A 19,309-nucleotide genomic window follows, 5' to 3' on the forward strand; every position below is an offset into this window, starting at 1 on the left:
ATATTTCAGTATTTAAAAATATTTTATATTCTGAATTATTTTAATAAATTTTATTAGAAACAAATTGGAAAACCGTGTTTTGGAGACTACAACAGATTTTATTTTGAAATATATATGCTGTATTTACCGTCTTTTCACTACAGGCCTTCTTGGATTCACAAGGCATCGGTGGAATGAACCTCTTCAGCTTGGTCCGTTTGGCCAAGAGCGTCATTTCTTCTATTCCCCATCATATTACAAATGCAATCTTTACATTCCACAATCTGTTATTGACATGGATCCTTTACACAAAGCACGAAACATTCCTAACTATTACTTTTTATTTGATGCTTCAAGATTTTCTGCAAATCACAAAGCAAAGTTTATAATTCCAATCGCAACTAGTTCTGATGACCAAGATATTCGCAACAAGACCTCAAATGAAAACCAAGATCCTTTCTCTAGATGGTGTTTAAATTTTAGGTAAGTTTATCTTAGCTTGGTGTTTATTTTATAACTGAATGTATTTATATGTTGTGTTTAACCTGTATGACTTGATCCTAGTTTGGTCACATCGCATTCTACTTTTTGGATTATGCTACAGTTTTTCAACTAGTCTATATTTCATTCATTTTAAACCATATTTCAAAAAATCGATTGGTTTATAAAAATTTTGTGTGGTATCACCTATCACGGTTATCACCAAAATTAGTCACAGCAGCCTGGTTTAAGCTTACTTTTATATTATTACAAAGTCTTTGAGTAAAATTAATTTTATTTAGGCTAAAGCTTTTTTTAATGATATATAATAACTAGGTACCACATGCATGGAGGTGATGTTGGAAGCCTTTCAATTGCTGTGAATTTAAACAAAGTGATTTGGACTGCAGATGGTGACCAAGGAGTTGAATGGAAAGTTGGTAGGATAACAATACCTGCACCAGATATAAGGTAACTTTTACTTAAAACGTTAATGTTTGTGGAATGAATGAATGTCACTTATTTACCCCACGTGGCAAAGTCACGCGTGTAGAATATTTTAGTATGAATGAATGAATGAATGTAACTTACTTTATCCTTGCGTGGCTGGAAAACGACAGTCGTTATCACATGGGTTTAACACCTCGTGCCAGCTTACGAGTTACCATGTATGTTACTTTGTGGGTGATTATTTTTTTTGGATTTTTTTTTTTATGTATGGCTGATAATTTGGACAACCCATTAGTGGCCACTGGGTTGGAGCAATTGCCGTTAAGTGTCTTGCCCAAGGACACATACGCCCACAATGGTAGCAGCGACGAGCCTTGAACCCATTACCTAATGGTTACAGGCAGGCGCGCTAACCACTACGCCACAGCGCCGGCAAGGATGATATACATTTGTTTTTTTTTGTATATAGGAGGTCCTGCGGCGTGACGTGCTATGGGATTTAGGCCACAGTTTGCTCATTTTTTAAAACTATTTGATTAACTTGATCCATTATTTTCAGATACGATTTAACCTTCACTGCAACAGCCACAGGTCCACTTGGTGACATTGCCTTGGACGATGTGGTTGTTGAGAAATTATCTTGTTTTTTACCACACATATATACTTGTGACTTCAATACTTCATTACAAGTATGCTCCTTTGTGATTAACACAGGTAATATTGGATACTAAACATATTTGATTTTTTTAGTTATGTGTTGGTCACAACCAATGTATATTGACCATCTTATGTTTTATGTTATTTATTTAACTTGGGACCAGATTTTGTGTAACCTGTCAAGTGTAGAGAAACCATTTTAAATACCAAGTGTAATAACTTCAGCGCTTAATAAACCAAAATGCAAATTCTGTATTTATTATTTGATCAATTTTAAAAAGATTATCTATGTAAGCAACTAAAATTGATGAAATAATAAATCACATAATTTGAATTTTGGTTCATCAATTTAAAAAATAGCTATATAAGGAACTAAAATTGCTGATATGTTAAACAGAACCTGTTCAATACGGAAGCTGAATAATATACATGTAACATGTCATTTACTTTTTATTTGTATTTACAGAAGTTGATCGTATATTTTTACCCAAACTCTATGATCTTCAACCATTTGATCCAATTATTGTTTCTGAGAGATCGCAGACTTCTACAGTCTTAACATATACTGGTAATGTAACTGATTACAGCAGCCATCCTGTTATTAAAAGTCCAATTCTTCCTGCTTTGACTTCATTTTACCCAGCATACTGCTTCAGCGTGGAATACAGGTTTCTGTTTGTTTGTTAAAATAAAATTTCATTATTTTGCTTTATTTTATTTTTTTAATTTTGTTTAGTTTATAAACAATGTAAGTTTATTTCATGAAATTTATTTCATTATTTACTTTTTGAAAAGATATTGAATTTTTGGTAACATTTTTTTACTTTATTAAAATTAGATGTTTTTGAAAGAAATCTTCTTTTTTAGATTTTAATATTTTTACTTTAATAGGCAAAGAACAGATGAAGGTGACATAGGTGTCATTCTACGAAGTACAAATTCTAATCGGATGATGATATTAAAGCATATAATGTTATCCCCACTCTCTAAAGTACGGCCGTGGCTTATTTTTCAAACTCAAATCAACTCAAGTATTGATGCAGCATGGAACGACACATTTACACTAGGTATGGATGTTTAACGTATGGTTTTATCTTTTAGGTTATTTTACTGTGAACTAAGGTGTAAACTTCATTCAGAAGTACAATTTAGCTTTACATTTGTTTTAACTCCATATTTCTTTGGCGTTTTAACTCTTGTTCTATTATTACCCATGTTTTTATTGGTATCCACACCATTTGAAAGCTGACAATTTAAAGTTGAAAATTGGAAGTTCCAAATTTATTTGACAACAGAATGAGAGAGTTGATAGTTGGGGATTAGTGGGTACATAAGTCTTGAGATATTTTTTTCAAGTGTGTAGGAATTAACAACTTTTAACTTATGAGATTGAAGTTTTGATTTTAAATTGATGGTGGATTATCTTGACCAGTGCTCTGAACATAGTTTCCCAAAACTTCTATAAAACTGGTTAATTCCACTTTTCAGAGTTCCATGGTTTGAGGGCTGCCTGGGTGAACAAGGTCACAGTTGAAACGAAACCTTGTGATGTGAACGTGTGTAACAATGGTATAAGATGTGGCAACAATCTATGTGTCATGTCACAACAACTCTGTGATGGGGTGAACAACTGTGGAGATTGGTAAGCTACTTTGATGTGTAAAATGATTTTATGAACATTTAATGTCAAAACATTTTTTCTGCTAAGATATTCAGTATAGTTTTAAATAAATGGTAAGCAGACTTAAATAACTGTACTAACGAATATAACTTTTGGGAAATTTCATTGTATAACTGGTGAAAAATGCACTAAACGACAAATTTAAATATTTTTTTTTTACAAAACACAATTTGGGAGTTGTAGATGGCGTTTTTAACCTATGTTTGCAAATGAAGTTTAAACTTTCTAAAAAATTTGAATTAACATCTGTTACCCCAGGTCTGATGAAATTGGTTGTACTTCCCACTGTGGTACAGTTGCTGATGTATTTACTCAATCTGCTGTGTTGATTGATGCTTACGTCAATACACCTCCTACCAACCGTCAATGTGTGTGGAGAATACATGGAAGACAGGATCAGCATGTTTTGATCGAATTTGGAGAATTACCCCGTGGATTATATTCTGGATCGTACAAAGTATGCGACATTGACCATTTGCAATATAGGCAGGAAAACAGAATTTAAAGCTTTATAATACTGCTGTTGACCCTTTTTCTCGGGCAAAAAAATTGATGGCAATTACCTCAACTGAATTATTCAATTACAGCTTGGCCAAATTGGCCGTCAAGTAGAAAATAAAAAATATCTTTCCAAAATAATCAGCAACAAAGTTGCATACGTGGTAGGTTGTAAATGGGAACAAGCTACATAAACACACTATGTATGTTGTGCAATTAGACACCCAATTTATAACTCTTTATTTGCACCAGCAGGCCAATATAAATGAATAAACATCATTACTAAATTTAGTTTTGTTTAACGTCTAATTGAATATGTATTACAGGTTGATGTGTATAATGAATTTTCGAACAATGGATATCGAAATGAAAGTCGTGTCCTCAGTCTTAGCACTTTCACTTCTTCTTATGTTATCAATTCCACACAAGTTACCATAGCACTCGATATTGAAACGTAAGTCAATAGAGTTGGTTAAAAAAAATTCTGCCGCTTAAGCAGACATAAAGTAGGTAAAAAATTTGCAATATACCGCTAAATAGTGGTTTATGAAACATATTAAACCCATCTATTACTCTGCAGTTTTACGCGAATTACACCAAATTAGGAAGCACAATTTAAATAGAGTAACGTGGCCTATCTAAATACCATAAGTGTCTAATTCACTGTCTTAAGAATACAATTGATATATATAAATGGTCACAACAACTAACTGCCTTTAGTGGTTTTGAAGGTGTACAAAAAGTGGAACTTAAGGCAAACCAAACTTAATTTTGTATTTTCGCATACTAAAACTAATAACTATATTACCAAATGTTAGCGATAGACAAGGGGTGTCTTAAGTCATATCACGTATGCAAAACGCTTGGTATTTGTTGAATTGTATTTATACACATTTCAACATTTTTTGCACAGTGTGTATAGGACACCTGCCATATGGATAAACGTTACTTTGGTGGGACATGACCATTGTAACTTTGTATGTGACAATCTAATTTGTGTGATGGACAATTACGCCTGTGATGGAATAGTAGGATGTCCAGATGAAAGTGATGAATCTTTTTGCACAAGAATTAGCAACGAACATGGAAACAAGGTAACTTACCTCTTCTCATATATGCTACCTGCTTCTTGAGTAGATTTTTGGAAATTGTTTTTATTAAGATAAGAGGAGGAATATAGGTATTGTGAATTAAAAATAGTTAATTGTAAAACAGCAAAAAATAGTTAATAAAATTTAATTTTCTGAATACAAAACAGTTTAAATTCTTCAAATATACTAAATATTTGGCTGCGTTCGCTACCAGCCATATTTTCATAAAAAGATTTGGTTCTCTACCTGAATAATCTGAATTTCATTTTCCAACATTTTGTAACCTTGCAGTAGGACTAAACTAGATATGTAATATATAATATATTGAATGCTTTTATACCAGAGGAGCATATTTATACATTACTAACTGTTACTAAACATTTTTCAAACAATATACACATACTTCATAAATAATATCATCAACTCATATTAGTTACTGGAAATTCGTCGATTAAATGAAGATTTCTCGTTGTTGTGCGGAGATGACGTCACAATAGATGTGGCAGATGCTGTGTGTCAACAACTTGGTTATTGGAGAGCAGAAACTCCTTTGCAATTTACAAGCATTCCCCAATCAGCAGTCAACAGCAATATATATAGATTAATACAAAATTCAACTTATACTGGTAAGTACGTAGGTTGTACCATAATTATTACTCTTTTTGAGTGCAGTTTTGCACACCCAGTAGTGAAACAAATAAAATAAAACAATTTTTTGTTTAAGTTTTTATAAAAACACCCATTTGGTAAGACCTTGTAAAAGGTGAAAATAAAAGTTGTTATAATTATTTTATTTCAGCAAGTCAACCGTATGTCCATGCAAATGTATTTTTACCAATGCAAGATTTCCAACAAAACAGGTTGGAGAATCATGCTAAAAGTGCAGGTAAATATAAAACAAACAAGTCTTTTTACTATAAATGTTCAAGATATTGCTCGCAATGTCACAATAATTTTTATATATACAATTCATGTGGATATATATGTATATGTGAAACACAATATATGTATGCATGTGTAAAACACATAAAACACTCACCATCTGTGCATAAAATCAAACAATATATATATGTTGTATACATGAATAAACAGACAATTTGTTATCTGTAGTTCTAGTGTGTTCTAGTTGTGTTTTATAAAATTAGTTCAAAAACATTATTTTTCAATGCAATTGTTTTTTAGTTTTTTTACCAATGTCATATAATTATATACCGTACCCATAGGCAGTTCAATGTGCCCAAATAGAAACTTATGGGTTGCCAACTGTGAGTCGTACCAGTGTGGTGTCCGACCAACCACCCGTACTCAGCAACAATCATATCGAGCCGTGCTTCGTTTGTTGGGTGGTCGAGAATCTAGAAGAGCGGAATTTCCATGGCTAGTTTCGCTGCAGGTGTGCTTGTGTATTTTTGACATAATAATGTCTAAATATCCTTGTAACATGATTGATGCAGTGAACAGCGTTTGCTTTGTAACTGAAGGATACTGGGTTTATAGCGATGCTATTAAAGCTGTATTGATGTTACTGTTTTTACTATGGGTATCATTGAATAAAACGCATAAGAATAATTTCTCCAACACAGTGGTCACTCACTGTTGGGCATGAAGGCAATGCATATTCTGTGCAATAAAACACCTGTTGTTATACATTTTTTTGCCATGATAAAATAAATTTTCATCCCTATTCCTTTTCTTTCCATCTAACTTGCAGAAAACAAAAAATGTCCAAAATATAACTTAATTCACCTAGAATGAATCCTACAGTTTACTAACGCTTTGTCTTTTAAATTATAACAATTCTTTGTCCATTCACTCCAGTCAGATGGTGATCACATTTGCGGTGGTACCATCATATCAGATCGTCATATCCTCACTGCTGCTCACTGCTTCGACGAGCACAACCCGCTTGGGTTCATGGTTGTCACTGGTGCTAATGACTTGAGGCCACTTGATTCTGAAGCTTTATCCTATCGAGTCCATTCTGCACAGATACATAGGTGAGTATTAAGTAAATGAGATAAGTGAATTATATAGGTAGACGGCTATGCTATGCTTATTGTCAAACTTTGGAGACCGAAATATTAAGCATAAATTAACAGCAAATCTTTAGTGATCTATTTAATAAAAATTTTTTTACCAAAAAAAGGTATACCTTGATGTTAAACTACTTTTTACACGATCCTTGTAAGCATACAAGAAACATTTTACATTTACAATAACTGACAAAATGCTTGAAAAGCAGTTTTCTAAATAGCAAATATTTAAAGAAGAATTAAATGACAAGTTTTTTTTGGTTGCCCTGGATTAGTGTCTAATTTGGCCCATTACACCTTGATTTAAAGTGTATATTATGATTTATAACTTATATTTTATTTTCAGGCATAATTTACTTGACAAAACCTTATATTATTGAAAAAAATAATAACTTAGTTTTTATTAAACTGTTAACCTAATGAAGTAAACCTACTCTAATGTTTGCTATTTTTGTTTTGTTGCTACTGCCCTAATCTTAATTTTTCTTGCAAAATTTTTGCTTCTTAGAACCTATGACCAAACTGCATACATACCAGATTGGGACATTGCGATTTTGGAAGTAGAACGAAGATTTCAATTTTCTCAATTTGCCTCAAGTGCTTGCTTGCCTGGGGATAACATTTGGTTCAGACCAGGTGAGAAAAGACACTCATCTTATTTTGTTGGGAAATCTTTTAGTTTGTATTATGTCCTACCCTATTTATGTGGACTTGTTCTATTTCTTATATCTAATAGTTAGGCCCGCATTTAAATTAATTGAGTCATGCTTTAACTATCTAATTAGCTTTTTAACTATGACTCCTTATACCATATTACCACACAAGTTTTGTATTGTGTGTTTTGTTATATTAGGCATGAAGTGATTTACTATAAGCGAATGTTTTTTAATTTTTTGCACAGATATACCCAAATTTTATCGCCACCCAAATATTGAATATATATATATAAACAAAAAGCGAACTGTTAGTGACTCAATTATCAACTACAAATCACTTTAATATTACAAGAGTAAAAAAGATATTTGAACTGCAGTACAACCTGAATGCCCTCTAATCAGGCAAATACAGCAACTGGCAGCCAACAAGCACTGATGTATCATATAGTAATCACCACTTTTTCAGGCAAAAGATGCCATGTTGCTGGCTATGGTAGACGCTCTGAAAATGGGTTGGACCCTTACCTACAGTACAATATTGAAACACCAATTCTTACCCATAACATTTGCAACAAGGGAGGGTATGAAGGTTCTATTAGTGAAAGAATGATATGTGCTGGTTATCCTTCCACTGGGGGAACAGGTATCTGTCATGTAAGTGTTTGGAGTATTGTTTTATCAATTTTTGGTCTTGTGTTTTGTAAAAAAGGACTGTTCCATTGAAAGAAAAATGTTTAACAAAATTAGTTTTAAAATATTAATTTTTGGTAATTATTTAAAATATATACTATATGATTTTCAAAACTGTAAAAATGTGGAAACAAACTATTGTATCTTGTTTTACTTATTTGTCATGTTAATTTTGTAGTTTGTGTGGTAGGTTCCCTTTTCGACGTTAGTTTTTGTAACTATTAAAATGTTTTTACTAATGCTTTTTTTGTTTTATAAATTGGTAAAATTCTTTTTTTTAGTATAGTAGCGTGTGGGGCATTTTTAGCACATAATATTTAAATATCCCAATCGTTTTTTAAACAATTACTAATGGTCCATGAGAATTGTGATGATGCCGTTTTATAATTCTTTGAAATTTTTTTGTTCACTACCAAATGGGACAAGAAAATAAAATGAAAATGTATCCCATCTTCCCCTACCCAACTGTAAATCTTAATGTTGAAATTCCAGGGTGACAGTGGTGGTCCCCTGCTGTGTGAAGCAAATGATAACAAGTGGTATTTGGCTGGAGTGGTTAGTTGGAGTATTGGGTGTGCAGAGAGAAAGAAACCAGATGTTTTCACTAATGTTCAATATTTTATGAATTGGATCAACCAGCATGCTAATTTAAGTAAGTTTGAAAATATGTAATTGGTCAAAGCCGTACATTATAAATTGTGTATGGCGAGATAATAGATACGTTTATGTCTGGCGTCGTGGTTTAGTGGTCAGCGCGCCTGCCTTTAACTGAGAGAAAATGGGTTCAAGGCACGAAGCTGCTACTATTGTAGGTGTATGTGTCTTTCAGCAAGACACTTAATGGCGATTGCTCCAACTCACTAATGAGTTGTCCACTAATGGGTTGTCTCCAAGTGGTCACTAATGGGTTGTCCAAATAATTAGCCACACATAAAAAAAAATCCCCCCAAAAAATATTCACCCACAAAGTAACATACATGGTAACTCGTAAGCTGGCACGAGGTGTATAAACACCCGTGTTATAAAGACTGTCGTTTTCCAGGCACGAGAGAATAAACTAAGTTCATTCATTCATGTTTATTCTTTTATATTAAAAACGCACATTTCAAACCACATTTTTAAAATCTAAGAATAATTTTAAACATTTTTTTCACATTTTTAAAATCTAAGAATAATTTTAAACATTTTTTTTCACATTTTTAAAATCAAAAATAATTTTATAGTGAAAAAAAAAACGTGTTCTTGTTTGAACAGATATATCGATTCCAAGACATGCATTGCCGGGAACATGTGGTGGGGTGTTCTTAACATCAAGTGGTAACTTCGCCTCACCAGGATGGCCTTCCACTTATTTGTCAAAGTATTTGAGGTAAAATTTTTCATCATTTTTAAAGACAAAAAAATAACAAAAAAGTTTTTGTACAAATTTTAATGAACAAAAATGAGAAAATGTATAAGTAAACAAAATTAATAGGCTGATATTTTAAGTACTGTTACTATTCATGGAAAAATAAATTTAAATATCCCATTTAGTAAAACAATTAATAAACATATTTAAACACATGAATTCAGTGTTTTAATTATGTAACAAACAATTTTAAGTTAAATTTCTTTTTTTTATTATGAATTTTTCACTAACTTTCTTACTGTGATCGTAGAAGCAAAATACATTTAAAACATTTGCCATTGTTAAATTTCTTGTATACAAGTGAATTATCCAATGACATAATCGCACTATACCTGTTTCCTTACCAACAGATGCAATTATCGAATTCTTGGTGGACCTGGCCAAACTATTCGTGTTGTCTTCAGTGTATTTGCAACCGAAAGTAACTTTGATACTTTAACAATCTACAATGGTGGAATAAATAACTCAAACATCATTGCAAGATTATCTGGCACAAATCTCCAAACAAGTAAGTTAATTTATTGTGTTTTATTTATTATTTTCATATTTATCATAGGCAGTATTACACTCAAGAGAGCACACCTTGGATTTGCTTTTTTGCATCATGCATGGTGGCTTTATACACCAATGAAACTTTTTTATTCACATGGTGGGGCAACGGCAGGTGTTATAACCTGCTTACAAGTTACCATGTGAGCTTTGAAGCAACTACCCTTACAGTTACAACACGTTCTAATTAACACCAAGCTATAGTTGCAAGCTTGACACTAGTCAATTAAAAAACTTTACTCTGTTTCTAGATACATACACTGTTCATAACAACAGCATGGAGTTGGTGTTTAGAACAGATGGTGGAATAGTGGATCAAGGGTTCTTTGCAACTTACACAATCAGTGGCGCTCCCGTCAATGTTACAGGTTCGTTATGGTGTCATGAACATGTAGTGTATTAGGATCTTTTATTAAAATTAAAAGAACACATTTTCTGTTTATTCAACAGAAAATGTCGGTTTTCAGTATGTATTGTGATTTATTAATTCCAAAGCATGTATGTCTGACTTAATATATTATAAAGGTCCTAACACATTGGTCACTAAAGTAAGAAATTCAAATTGTTACAGAAAGTCCACAAACTTTTTGCCAAAAGAAGAGTTTATAAGACTTAATTATGAATGGCCTATTAGCCTTTAAATATAAAAGAAAAAAGGGTACTACATTTATACTTAAATTTTATTTTAATTTTTATATTGGCAATTCAACTTTTATTTTTCTTTGTAGGAGAAATACTCCCTGTTGAAATACTACCAGCTAATTTATCAGCACGACACCCAAGTCTTCTTTTAGTGTATGGAATATATCATCCAACATCTCACATAGTTGGACACAGACCTTCATATCTAAAGGTGAACTTAACAAAACGATACAGATTTTATTATTTTCCTTGATTTAGAGAAGAACTTGGTTAAATTATTTACCAAAAATTTTAAAGATAATTTTTACCTACTTCTTGCTTGGATTTAAGTTTGCAGTAACTTGTCATTAAACAGTACATAATAAAATATTGATCTGATATTTGAGGGGTATTGTTTTTGCTATATAGTCCAAACTTTAGAAAAATCTTCTTTAAAGCCAACTTCCCATTTTGCTACCGTTGTGTCTTTGTTTTTGCTCCAATTTAACTAAATTATTTCATTTGTTTTATCCTTAGCTTCTTAAAAACTGTCATTTTACAGTTAATTGTCACCATTTCTAATTTAATAGCATCTTTGTCATTGTAACCAAAGAAATAAATACAAAATTATGTTAAATAACTTTTGTCAATCTAATAATTTGGGCACTTCACTGCTTTAACGCCTGTTACAAGAATATGGTTTTGTTTTCAAAAGGTATTTTCAGGACATTTTTAAAGAGTATATTCCAAGAATATAGTTAAACTAGTGCTTACCAATGCATTATATTTTCAGACCATATTATTAGATGATGATTCCACTGTTCAGTATCAGTTGTATTATTATGAAAATCAAGGGCAATGGCGACTTCTACAATCTGGTAAGTGTTTAAAATATTAATCAACTGCATATTTTTAAAACTTGCATTTCATTCAGACAACTCATTTCAAACCGGAAGCCACCTTTATGTTAATGATAGTTCCATGAGGCCAGAATTAATCAGAACACCCTGGCATCAAGTGAATGGATCCATTTCCACAAGCATTGAGTTCAATATAGTGCCAAGAGAAGGTAGTTCTATTGTTACACTGCTTAATTCAACTTTCGATATTAACTGCCCCCCTTTAATACAGCTGCAACAACTTCATTGGAGCCACCCCCCATTATACGAGTGATACAGCTGCCCACAACTCCCACTGCTAACTGTGTGGTTGAAAAAAGAAATCTTCACGGTTATATCTCAAACAGTATTAACTCATCAAATCAGCAAACCTGTGACATACTCCTACAACCAAACACAAACTTTTCTGCCAACCCTACAGCAGGCAGTGCTTCCAGATACTTTATTCTTCTTGTTCATTTCTTCTACTCAGAAACTGGCAACACTCTAAAGTTGCATGGCAACACTGATCGCCAAGCACTTTATACTTTACAAGGAAGTTTGTCCAATAGTGAGTATATTGCATATACTTTTAAGATCTAACTGGAAGAGTAATTATAGCACCCATCTTTTTACCGGAAGTTACCGGGTTCAAGGCTTAATCTTGCTACCACTATGAGTGTTTGTTTCTTTCTTTGGGAAAGACGCCTATCAGTCATTAATCAAGTGGTCACTGGATCTTAATGATTGTCATTGATAACAAGAAAAAATACTCACCTACACAGTAACATATTTGATAACTCAGAAATAGGCAAAATGCATAAAGCAGGACAACGTTATTTTAACTTACCTAAAAGGAAATTCATTTATAACATTTTTTTTCTGCATCAGATACTGAACGTGATGGAATTTTGAGGTCAATATTGCAAAACAGTGGTTCTGGTGATGGGGTTACAACGGGGTTTGAAAGCTCCAGCAATTTAAGTTCTTCCCAACTTTCTACATATCTCACCCAACAACAGCCATGTTTGTAAGTTAAATATTATGCAACCAATACAACTTTTATGGACCGAGTTTTCAAGATATGTTCTTTCAAAATACACTGAAACTTAAAAAAAAATTTTTTTTTTTTTTTGAATTAAACAGAACAAGAAAAAATAAATATATAATTTAATTTAAAAACATTTTCGGTGTATTTTTCTAATTATTTACAAATTATGGCTAAAATGAAATCTGTCATGTAACATTATTTTAAAATTTTTCCTTTTCAGAAATTCTTTATCTCGGTTTTCCACTGATAGTTGCAGTATGGATATTTACAACATATTTACTGCTATAGGATTGGATCCTGTTAATACATTGCTAGAATGCAGTTTATTGTTAAGGTAAGTATTTTACAACAAACAGGTCTTGTCTAAATCGTAGTGGTGGTATGGATGTCACATTACACATTAATAAGAAAAAATAATTCGTTTTTTTATATGATGGGGCAATTAAAGTCAATATAATATAGTATTCTGTTTCATACCCTTTTTGCCTGCTAATGAGTTACCACATGCTTAACTCTGTCTGTAATTTTTTGGTTTTTTTTTTATTTAAGGGGACTGAGTTATAGCAATTGCTGTAAGGGTCCTTTTTACCCATTTAAAAAAAAAGTGACTTTTTAGTATAAAATACGTAACTAATTGTAGTAATCAGTAAATATCATTCAGGTGTTCTTCAGTCTCATGGTGTGACATGAGGAACATGTTGATGTCCCTTAACACAACACGAACTACATCAAATTCTCTTATCACTGCCATTGGTAACTTTTGTGACAACCCCCTCTGGATGCCAACTGTCACCACAGGTAAGCTGATCAATTTTAAGCCTAATGGTTTAGTTATGCTGGCCTGTTGCATATCTGAGTAAAAATATATTTTAATTCCAGCAAACGAGCATAGTGGCAGTGGGGAAAGTACTGATGGTAGAATTGTTCAACAGATCAACACATCAACAATATCATACACCAAACATGTGATCGTATATGAAGGCAAGTTTTTCTTATTTTCTGGTTATTCTTATTTTTCTGTAAAGAAATCAAAAATAATTCGTTGATTTTCTACTAAATGTTACTTTATTAAACTCTTTATGTAATGTTACTAATACTAGTCTAATATTAATATTGTTTAAAATTTTGTACATTTTCAGGAGAAAATCTTCGATTGGTTGTATCAGGAAACACCTCACTTGTGCGTTATTACGTTACTTACCATGTTGTATCTAATTTAAGTGACTCTCCCTTCAACCTCAGCTTACATAACACCACATACCTTCACAACACAGCACCAAGTAAGTGAAAACCATTTTATTAAAAGTCTAAGCTTTTAACAAAATATAAGCTTATTGCACATTATTTATTCCACAAAATTAACTCTTGAAACACCACCAAGCAACCTATAGGCATTAGAACTTCCAATACAATTCTGTGGACTGTACTGTATATGTTTAAATGAACAAATGTAATTTATTTTTCTTTGTGTGGCTGGCAACAAGAGTCATTATAACATGGGTGTTCATATCCTCACTCCAACTTACGAGTTAATTTCGTGAATAATCGCGAGTTAATTTCGTGAATAATAATTTCGTGAATAAGGCGTTTCATCCATTAAATCCACAGTCAACAGTGCATGGTCAGATAGCGCTGTGTTTATAATATTTAAACTTTAATTTAATGCAGGTCGATCAAAGCGATCTTTGGTCCAACTTGTTCAACCATTATCAATGGTGGGACATTCTACTTTACCAACTTGGCAAGCAATACCAACCACAAGGAGATTAACAAGCACAACTACTACAAATTTGAACAGTGGTAAAAAAAATTTTTTTTTAATAATGTGTTTTATTGTCACCACTTTCTATGCCAAATTGTTATACTTAAGTTTCCTATTAGCTATATCTTTTGTTGTAGTACAGTTTTAAATAAAATGTTATGTTAAAAAAGGTTTTGATGTTTTTAATATATGGGAAACTAAATATAAAACAGTCTAACCATAAACGTCATTCACAGCAATTGGTTCAAGCACCACTTTACCACTTACCACCACGAACCCCCGAACCACTACAACCACAACCCCACCACCAACTACTACAGAGCAGGTTGCAGCCTTCACGAATGTGGCTTCTTCCTGTGGTGGGACAGCACAGCAGCTTGACCACATCGGTGCTCGCTGGGTAATCACGTCACCCAACTTTCCACAGAATTATCCGTTTATGTCTCAGTGTGAATGGAGGTTCACCACAATTCCTGGATACCAGGTAACTTGGGAATAAATTATTTTTAACTATTTTTTGTAATGCATTACGCGCAAGCGCTAAAGGACAATGAAAAACATTTGTTTTACAAATGTAGTTAAAAACAGAGCTCAGTTTAATACTTTATAGTATACATGGGAAACCTAGATAAAATCTGTAAAATCAGGGCAATGAAAGCAGTGTTAAAATTTCACTTATATGTACTAAAACTATCGTAGGAAAAAAAACTTAGGGACTATCCACAACAGGATACAATAGCTGCTTACCAAATAGCTTTGTATCAAAAAAATTGTTTTAGCATACAAGAACAAATTTTTAACATTCAAATTTTGCATAAACTGTTGCTGTCAGGCAGGTTGTAAGTCTGATTCGGCTCTTTTAGTTTTTCACAGGCGTTTTGAAGTCCCATACAGAATGAAGACGACTTTAATTTGGCCTCCAAAGTCATAAAAACTTGCCAGAAGTGTTCAATTGGACTCAACCTTTTCTCTTCAGGTTGTTCTGGAATTTACTACACTTGATCTTGAGGGACATGAGCATTGTAGATTTGATTGGATTAAGTTATACAACACAACTAACACAACCAGCAACTCACCAATCATTGGTCTGTTTTGTAAGAAACCTGAAATAATGCAGTCCGTACTTAGACAAGTGTCTAACTCAAATATGATGAAGATTGTATTCAACTCTGATCACATTATTACCAAAAAAGGTATTTAATGTCTGTAGTTTAATCCTGTTTGTTTGTTATATGTTTATTTTTGGTTCTGCGGACAAATCCAAAATTATTGGCAATGAAACTTGTATTTTTCTATTATCATTATTACTTGCATTATTACAAACTAATTACCTTTTGAAAAGTGTTTTTATTCAGTTAAAACTGTTCTTGCTTGCACTCTAGATATTTAAAATTAAGTTCCTTGCTTTATTTAAAAACTTAATTTAAAACATTTAAGTAAACTTTTTATTTTAATTTAAAACTTTAATAATTATAGGCTTATTAATCATTTCGATGGCTAGTATGTTATTTTCACTTCACCATAAATTTAAAATGAATTTTTATTCAGGTTTTCGAGCTGTAATGAGCATTCGACGCATAGAGCTTCCTAATGAAGGGTTTAACAGCACCCCTCCTTTGTTTGCTTGCGACTTCAACAATGACAGATGTAACATGACCGATGATACTTTGGACACTGAATTTAATTGGTCTCGGAATAAATTAGGAACGGCATCTGCAGATACAGGACCTTACTATGATGACTCTCATGATGGATTAGGTGGGTTCATTATTTTTATCATTTTTGGTTATTATATTATGTTTGATTAGTGTGTTGATGCTGGCTTCGTACTTAACTTTAATGGATGACTTTAACTTATTATCGAATAAGGGGGCAAAACATTATTGTTTATTTATTTTTTAAATAAAAATAAAAGACAACATTTCGTATAATAACAAGTATTAACAACATCTGTAAAGGTCTCGCATGTTATGAATAAAACACTTACCAAGGGCAATCAACTACAATAACTGATTTTCCTTGTTTACTCAGGTTATTACATGTACATTGAAACCTCTACCCCACAAGAACGTGGCAATCGTGCACGTCTCATAACTCCGCTCATCAGTGCAAGACCTGACCACCCTGTCTGTCTAAGATTCTCGTATGACATGTTTGGTGAAACTATCGGCATGCTTAACATATATGCAGCTATTTCACTTACAAGGAATAGCACTGGAGCAGTTGTGGAACCTGATCGTACTGTGGCAGTCTCACACACTGAACCACTTGTACTACAGTATGGGACAGGTGTAGGAACAAATAATGTGAATGTGTCCACATTTACACAAAGGTTAGGCCTTCCATTATTTTCTGGAAGCTTTTATTTCCCCACAGTTTTTTTACTACTAATTACTGTTATTTATTTGAATTAATTAAGAACACTTACTATGATATGTTTCCTGCATGTTTAGTTTTACAGCCAGGCATTTGTTTTGTTGTTAACTCCTACTTATTTTCTTTAAATATGGCCCTGATCACATCAAAGAGATAAATCCAGTTATGTTATTTTTCAAATATTCCTGTTCCTTTAGTTTTGTTTTTAAATTTGATTTTTGGTAAGTGCAAAAGATGAGAAACAAATGGTGATAAATTTTATATTTTGTTACAGCCAAACATTTCTGCTCTGGACAAAATCTGGACAGCAGCGCCAGTCACATGATAGTCCTTGGTTGAAAACTGCAGTGACCTTTTTCCCATTTAACTCATTCCAGGTTATAGTTTGAAACATTTGTGTCAATATTCATATGTATGTGGACCAATGTTAAATCCACATATACACCTAAAGACTTTTTATATGGATTTGGCAGTCGACAGTTAAATTTAGTCTCTGTACGAATTGACGATGATGAGATAAATTCATTTAAAAAATGCCAATTTGTAGAATAAAAATACCTTTTTTACTATTTTTTTGTGTACAGCTTTGGTCTAAACTTTTAATTCCTACACCGTAAACAGAACATTTTTTAAACATATTCATGTATGTATGGATGTCCCTTGTATATCTAGATAAGTAGATAACATTTTTAATATTGAACTGTCTTTTTTCAGTTGATATTTGAGGGGATTGTTGGACGAAACTTTCAATCTGATATCGCTATTGACAATATCTTTGTAACTGAAGAGAATTGTGCTGAGACTTGCAACATAACCACTGGTCATTACCAGTGTTTGCCACCACCTAATCAAAGTCAAGGTAAGGTAATCGAATAGAAGAATAAGTAAAAATGTTGACAACCCATTAGTGATCACTGAGCTGAGGCTGTTGTACTTAAAGTCTGGGCTTTAGGGTGGATATTAAAATTTACCAAAAATACACGCTTACAATGGTAGCAGCACTGAGCATCAAACCCAGTAGTCTGTGGTTATGGTCCGATTACATGGAGATCTTTTTTTATTTTAAAATGATTTTTTAAAAGTAGTAGCTAGGATTCAACATATTTTAAGGTATATTGTGAATTTTAAAAATATAACTTTGGTCGTTGCTATTACAAGTAATCATATAAATGTACATTATGTATTTTAAAATTCAATTTTTACAACAATTATTTTACAAACTAAAGCCTTGCTCATGAATAAAACATTAACAATCTAAATATATGTCGTATTTTTAGTTTAGTATCTTGTTATATATTATTGTTAATCACTGGGATGTTCTTTATAGGTGAATGTATTTTACATGAGATGGTGTGTGATGGGAAAAGAGATTGTTTGAGTGGTTCAGACGAGACTTCATGTTTGTCAACAGTTCGACATCTATGCAGCGCTGGTAACTATTTATTTTTTATATGTAATCATTACAAAAAATATGGTTATACGTTATATTAACTTTTATGTCTTGCTTAAACCGAGGTCAGTGTGCTTACACACAATGTACTCAATCTTTACCCATATAAACTTAAAATTAAACCTTGCACACATAGTTAATATATATCTGTCACCATAAACTCTCATATGGCCAACAGAAAAGTTATTGAATATTTGCTCTGTCAATTATACACCATGGTTGTTATTGAATGGGTGACAGGATAATGACAGTTGGTATAACATAGGTTCTCTGTTTCAAACATCTCGTGCTCCTTAACGAATTACAACAAATGTAATAGATGGATGATTAGTTTTTGATGATTTTATTCATTTATGGCTGGCATTTGGACAACTTATAATGGACCACTGAGTTATAGCAATGGTCATTGAGTGTCTTGCTCCAGGACACTCACAACCACAGCAATGGTAGCATCAACCTCGAATCCTTAACCTCTGGTCTAAATGCACTCTAAACACTAGTGACTGATAGTGGTGGAACTCTGTAAGTTCAACATTTTACATTTTCTTTAGAACCTGCCTTGATTAGTAACACTACCAAACATAGAGTTTGCAACAATGTTGATTTGTGTGGGTTACGTTCTCTTGCTTTCACACGTATTGATGACATTATATGCGATGGTGTGTACGACTGCTTCTCTGGAATTGATGAATCAATGTGTCCACAACAAGACCGGAATTCAAGAAATGTGATTTCTGAAGCAGACACAGATTGTGGGCACCATGATCATGTAGTGGAAGATGTTGTACCACCGTTTCCTGTAAGTTCCTGTTTCATTATTTTATTAATTGCAACATGGTTACACTACTGAATGAGGTATATAAATATGTTAGTACTTTTGGATCAAAACAATTGGTGTCAAATTATTTACCATTAGGTTTAATATGTTATTGAATAATTACGTTTTGAGAATGCCTACAACATTCACAACCCACCTTTTTGTTTAAGAAATCGTAACCA

General features: G+C 32.6%; 1 protein-coding gene across 4 annotated transcripts in view; it reads left to right on the forward strand.

Annotated features, from left to right (window-relative positions):
- LOC149742953 (uncharacterized) overlaps window positions 1-19,309 on the forward strand; it is a 36,135-nt gene that overhangs the window by 10,863 nt on the left and 5,963 nt on the right. For all 4 annotated transcript variants that reach the window (XM_089889044.1, XM_089889052.1, XM_089889067.1 and 1 more), the window contains 37 exons: window positions 144-462; window positions 796-930; window positions 1,469-1,623; window positions 2,033-2,234; window positions 2,458-2,633; window positions 3,055-3,208; window positions 3,506-3,704; window positions 4,072-4,199; window positions 4,659-4,839; window positions 5,270-5,462; window positions 5,636-5,722; window positions 6,060-6,229; window positions 6,655-6,833; window positions 7,378-7,505; window positions 7,992-8,179; window positions 8,708-8,867; window positions 9,470-9,584; window positions 9,974-10,131; window positions 10,424-10,540; window positions 10,901-11,025; window positions 11,587-11,671; window positions 11,728-11,862; window positions 11,925-12,242; window positions 12,563-12,701; window positions 12,943-13,056; window positions 13,384-13,520; window positions 13,602-13,703; window positions 13,862-14,002; window positions 14,391-14,522; window positions 14,721-14,968; window positions 15,461-15,677; window positions 16,033-16,242; window positions 16,516-16,816; window positions 17,135-17,237; window positions 17,575-17,719; window positions 18,188-18,292; window positions 18,862-19,109. In XM_089889044.1, coding sequence (XP_089745170.1) covers window positions 144-462; window positions 796-930; window positions 1,469-1,623; window positions 2,033-2,234; window positions 2,458-2,633; window positions 3,055-3,208; window positions 3,506-3,704; window positions 4,072-4,199; window positions 4,659-4,839; window positions 5,270-5,462; window positions 5,636-5,722; window positions 6,060-6,229; window positions 6,655-6,833; window positions 7,378-7,505; window positions 7,992-8,179; window positions 8,708-8,867; window positions 9,470-9,584; window positions 9,974-10,131; window positions 10,424-10,540; window positions 10,901-11,025; window positions 11,587-11,671; window positions 11,728-11,862; window positions 11,925-12,242; window positions 12,563-12,701; window positions 12,943-13,056; window positions 13,384-13,520; window positions 13,602-13,703; window positions 13,862-14,002; window positions 14,391-14,522; window positions 14,721-14,968; window positions 15,461-15,677; window positions 16,033-16,242; window positions 16,516-16,816; window positions 17,135-17,237; window positions 17,575-17,719; window positions 18,188-18,292; window positions 18,862-19,109 — 6,149 coding nt within the window. The remainder of the gene's footprint in view (window positions 1-143; window positions 463-795; window positions 931-1,468; window positions 1,624-2,032; window positions 2,235-2,457; window positions 2,634-3,054; window positions 3,209-3,505; window positions 3,705-4,071; window positions 4,200-4,658; window positions 4,840-5,269; window positions 5,463-5,635; window positions 5,723-6,059; window positions 6,230-6,654; window positions 6,834-7,377; window positions 7,506-7,991; window positions 8,180-8,707; window positions 8,868-9,469; window positions 9,585-9,973; window positions 10,132-10,423; window positions 10,541-10,900; window positions 11,026-11,586; window positions 11,672-11,727; window positions 11,863-11,924; window positions 12,243-12,562; window positions 12,702-12,942; window positions 13,057-13,383; window positions 13,521-13,601; window positions 13,704-13,861; window positions 14,003-14,390; window positions 14,523-14,720; window positions 14,969-15,460; window positions 15,678-16,032; window positions 16,243-16,515; window positions 16,817-17,134; window positions 17,238-17,574; window positions 17,720-18,187; window positions 18,293-18,861; window positions 19,110-19,309) is intronic.

The sequence above is a fragment of the Ciona robusta genome, chromosome 1 (assembly GCF_009617815.1).
Source record: "Ciona robusta chromosome 1, ASM961781v2".
NCBI lineage: Eukaryota > Metazoa > Chordata > Ascidiacea > Phlebobranchia > Cionidae > Ciona > Ciona robusta.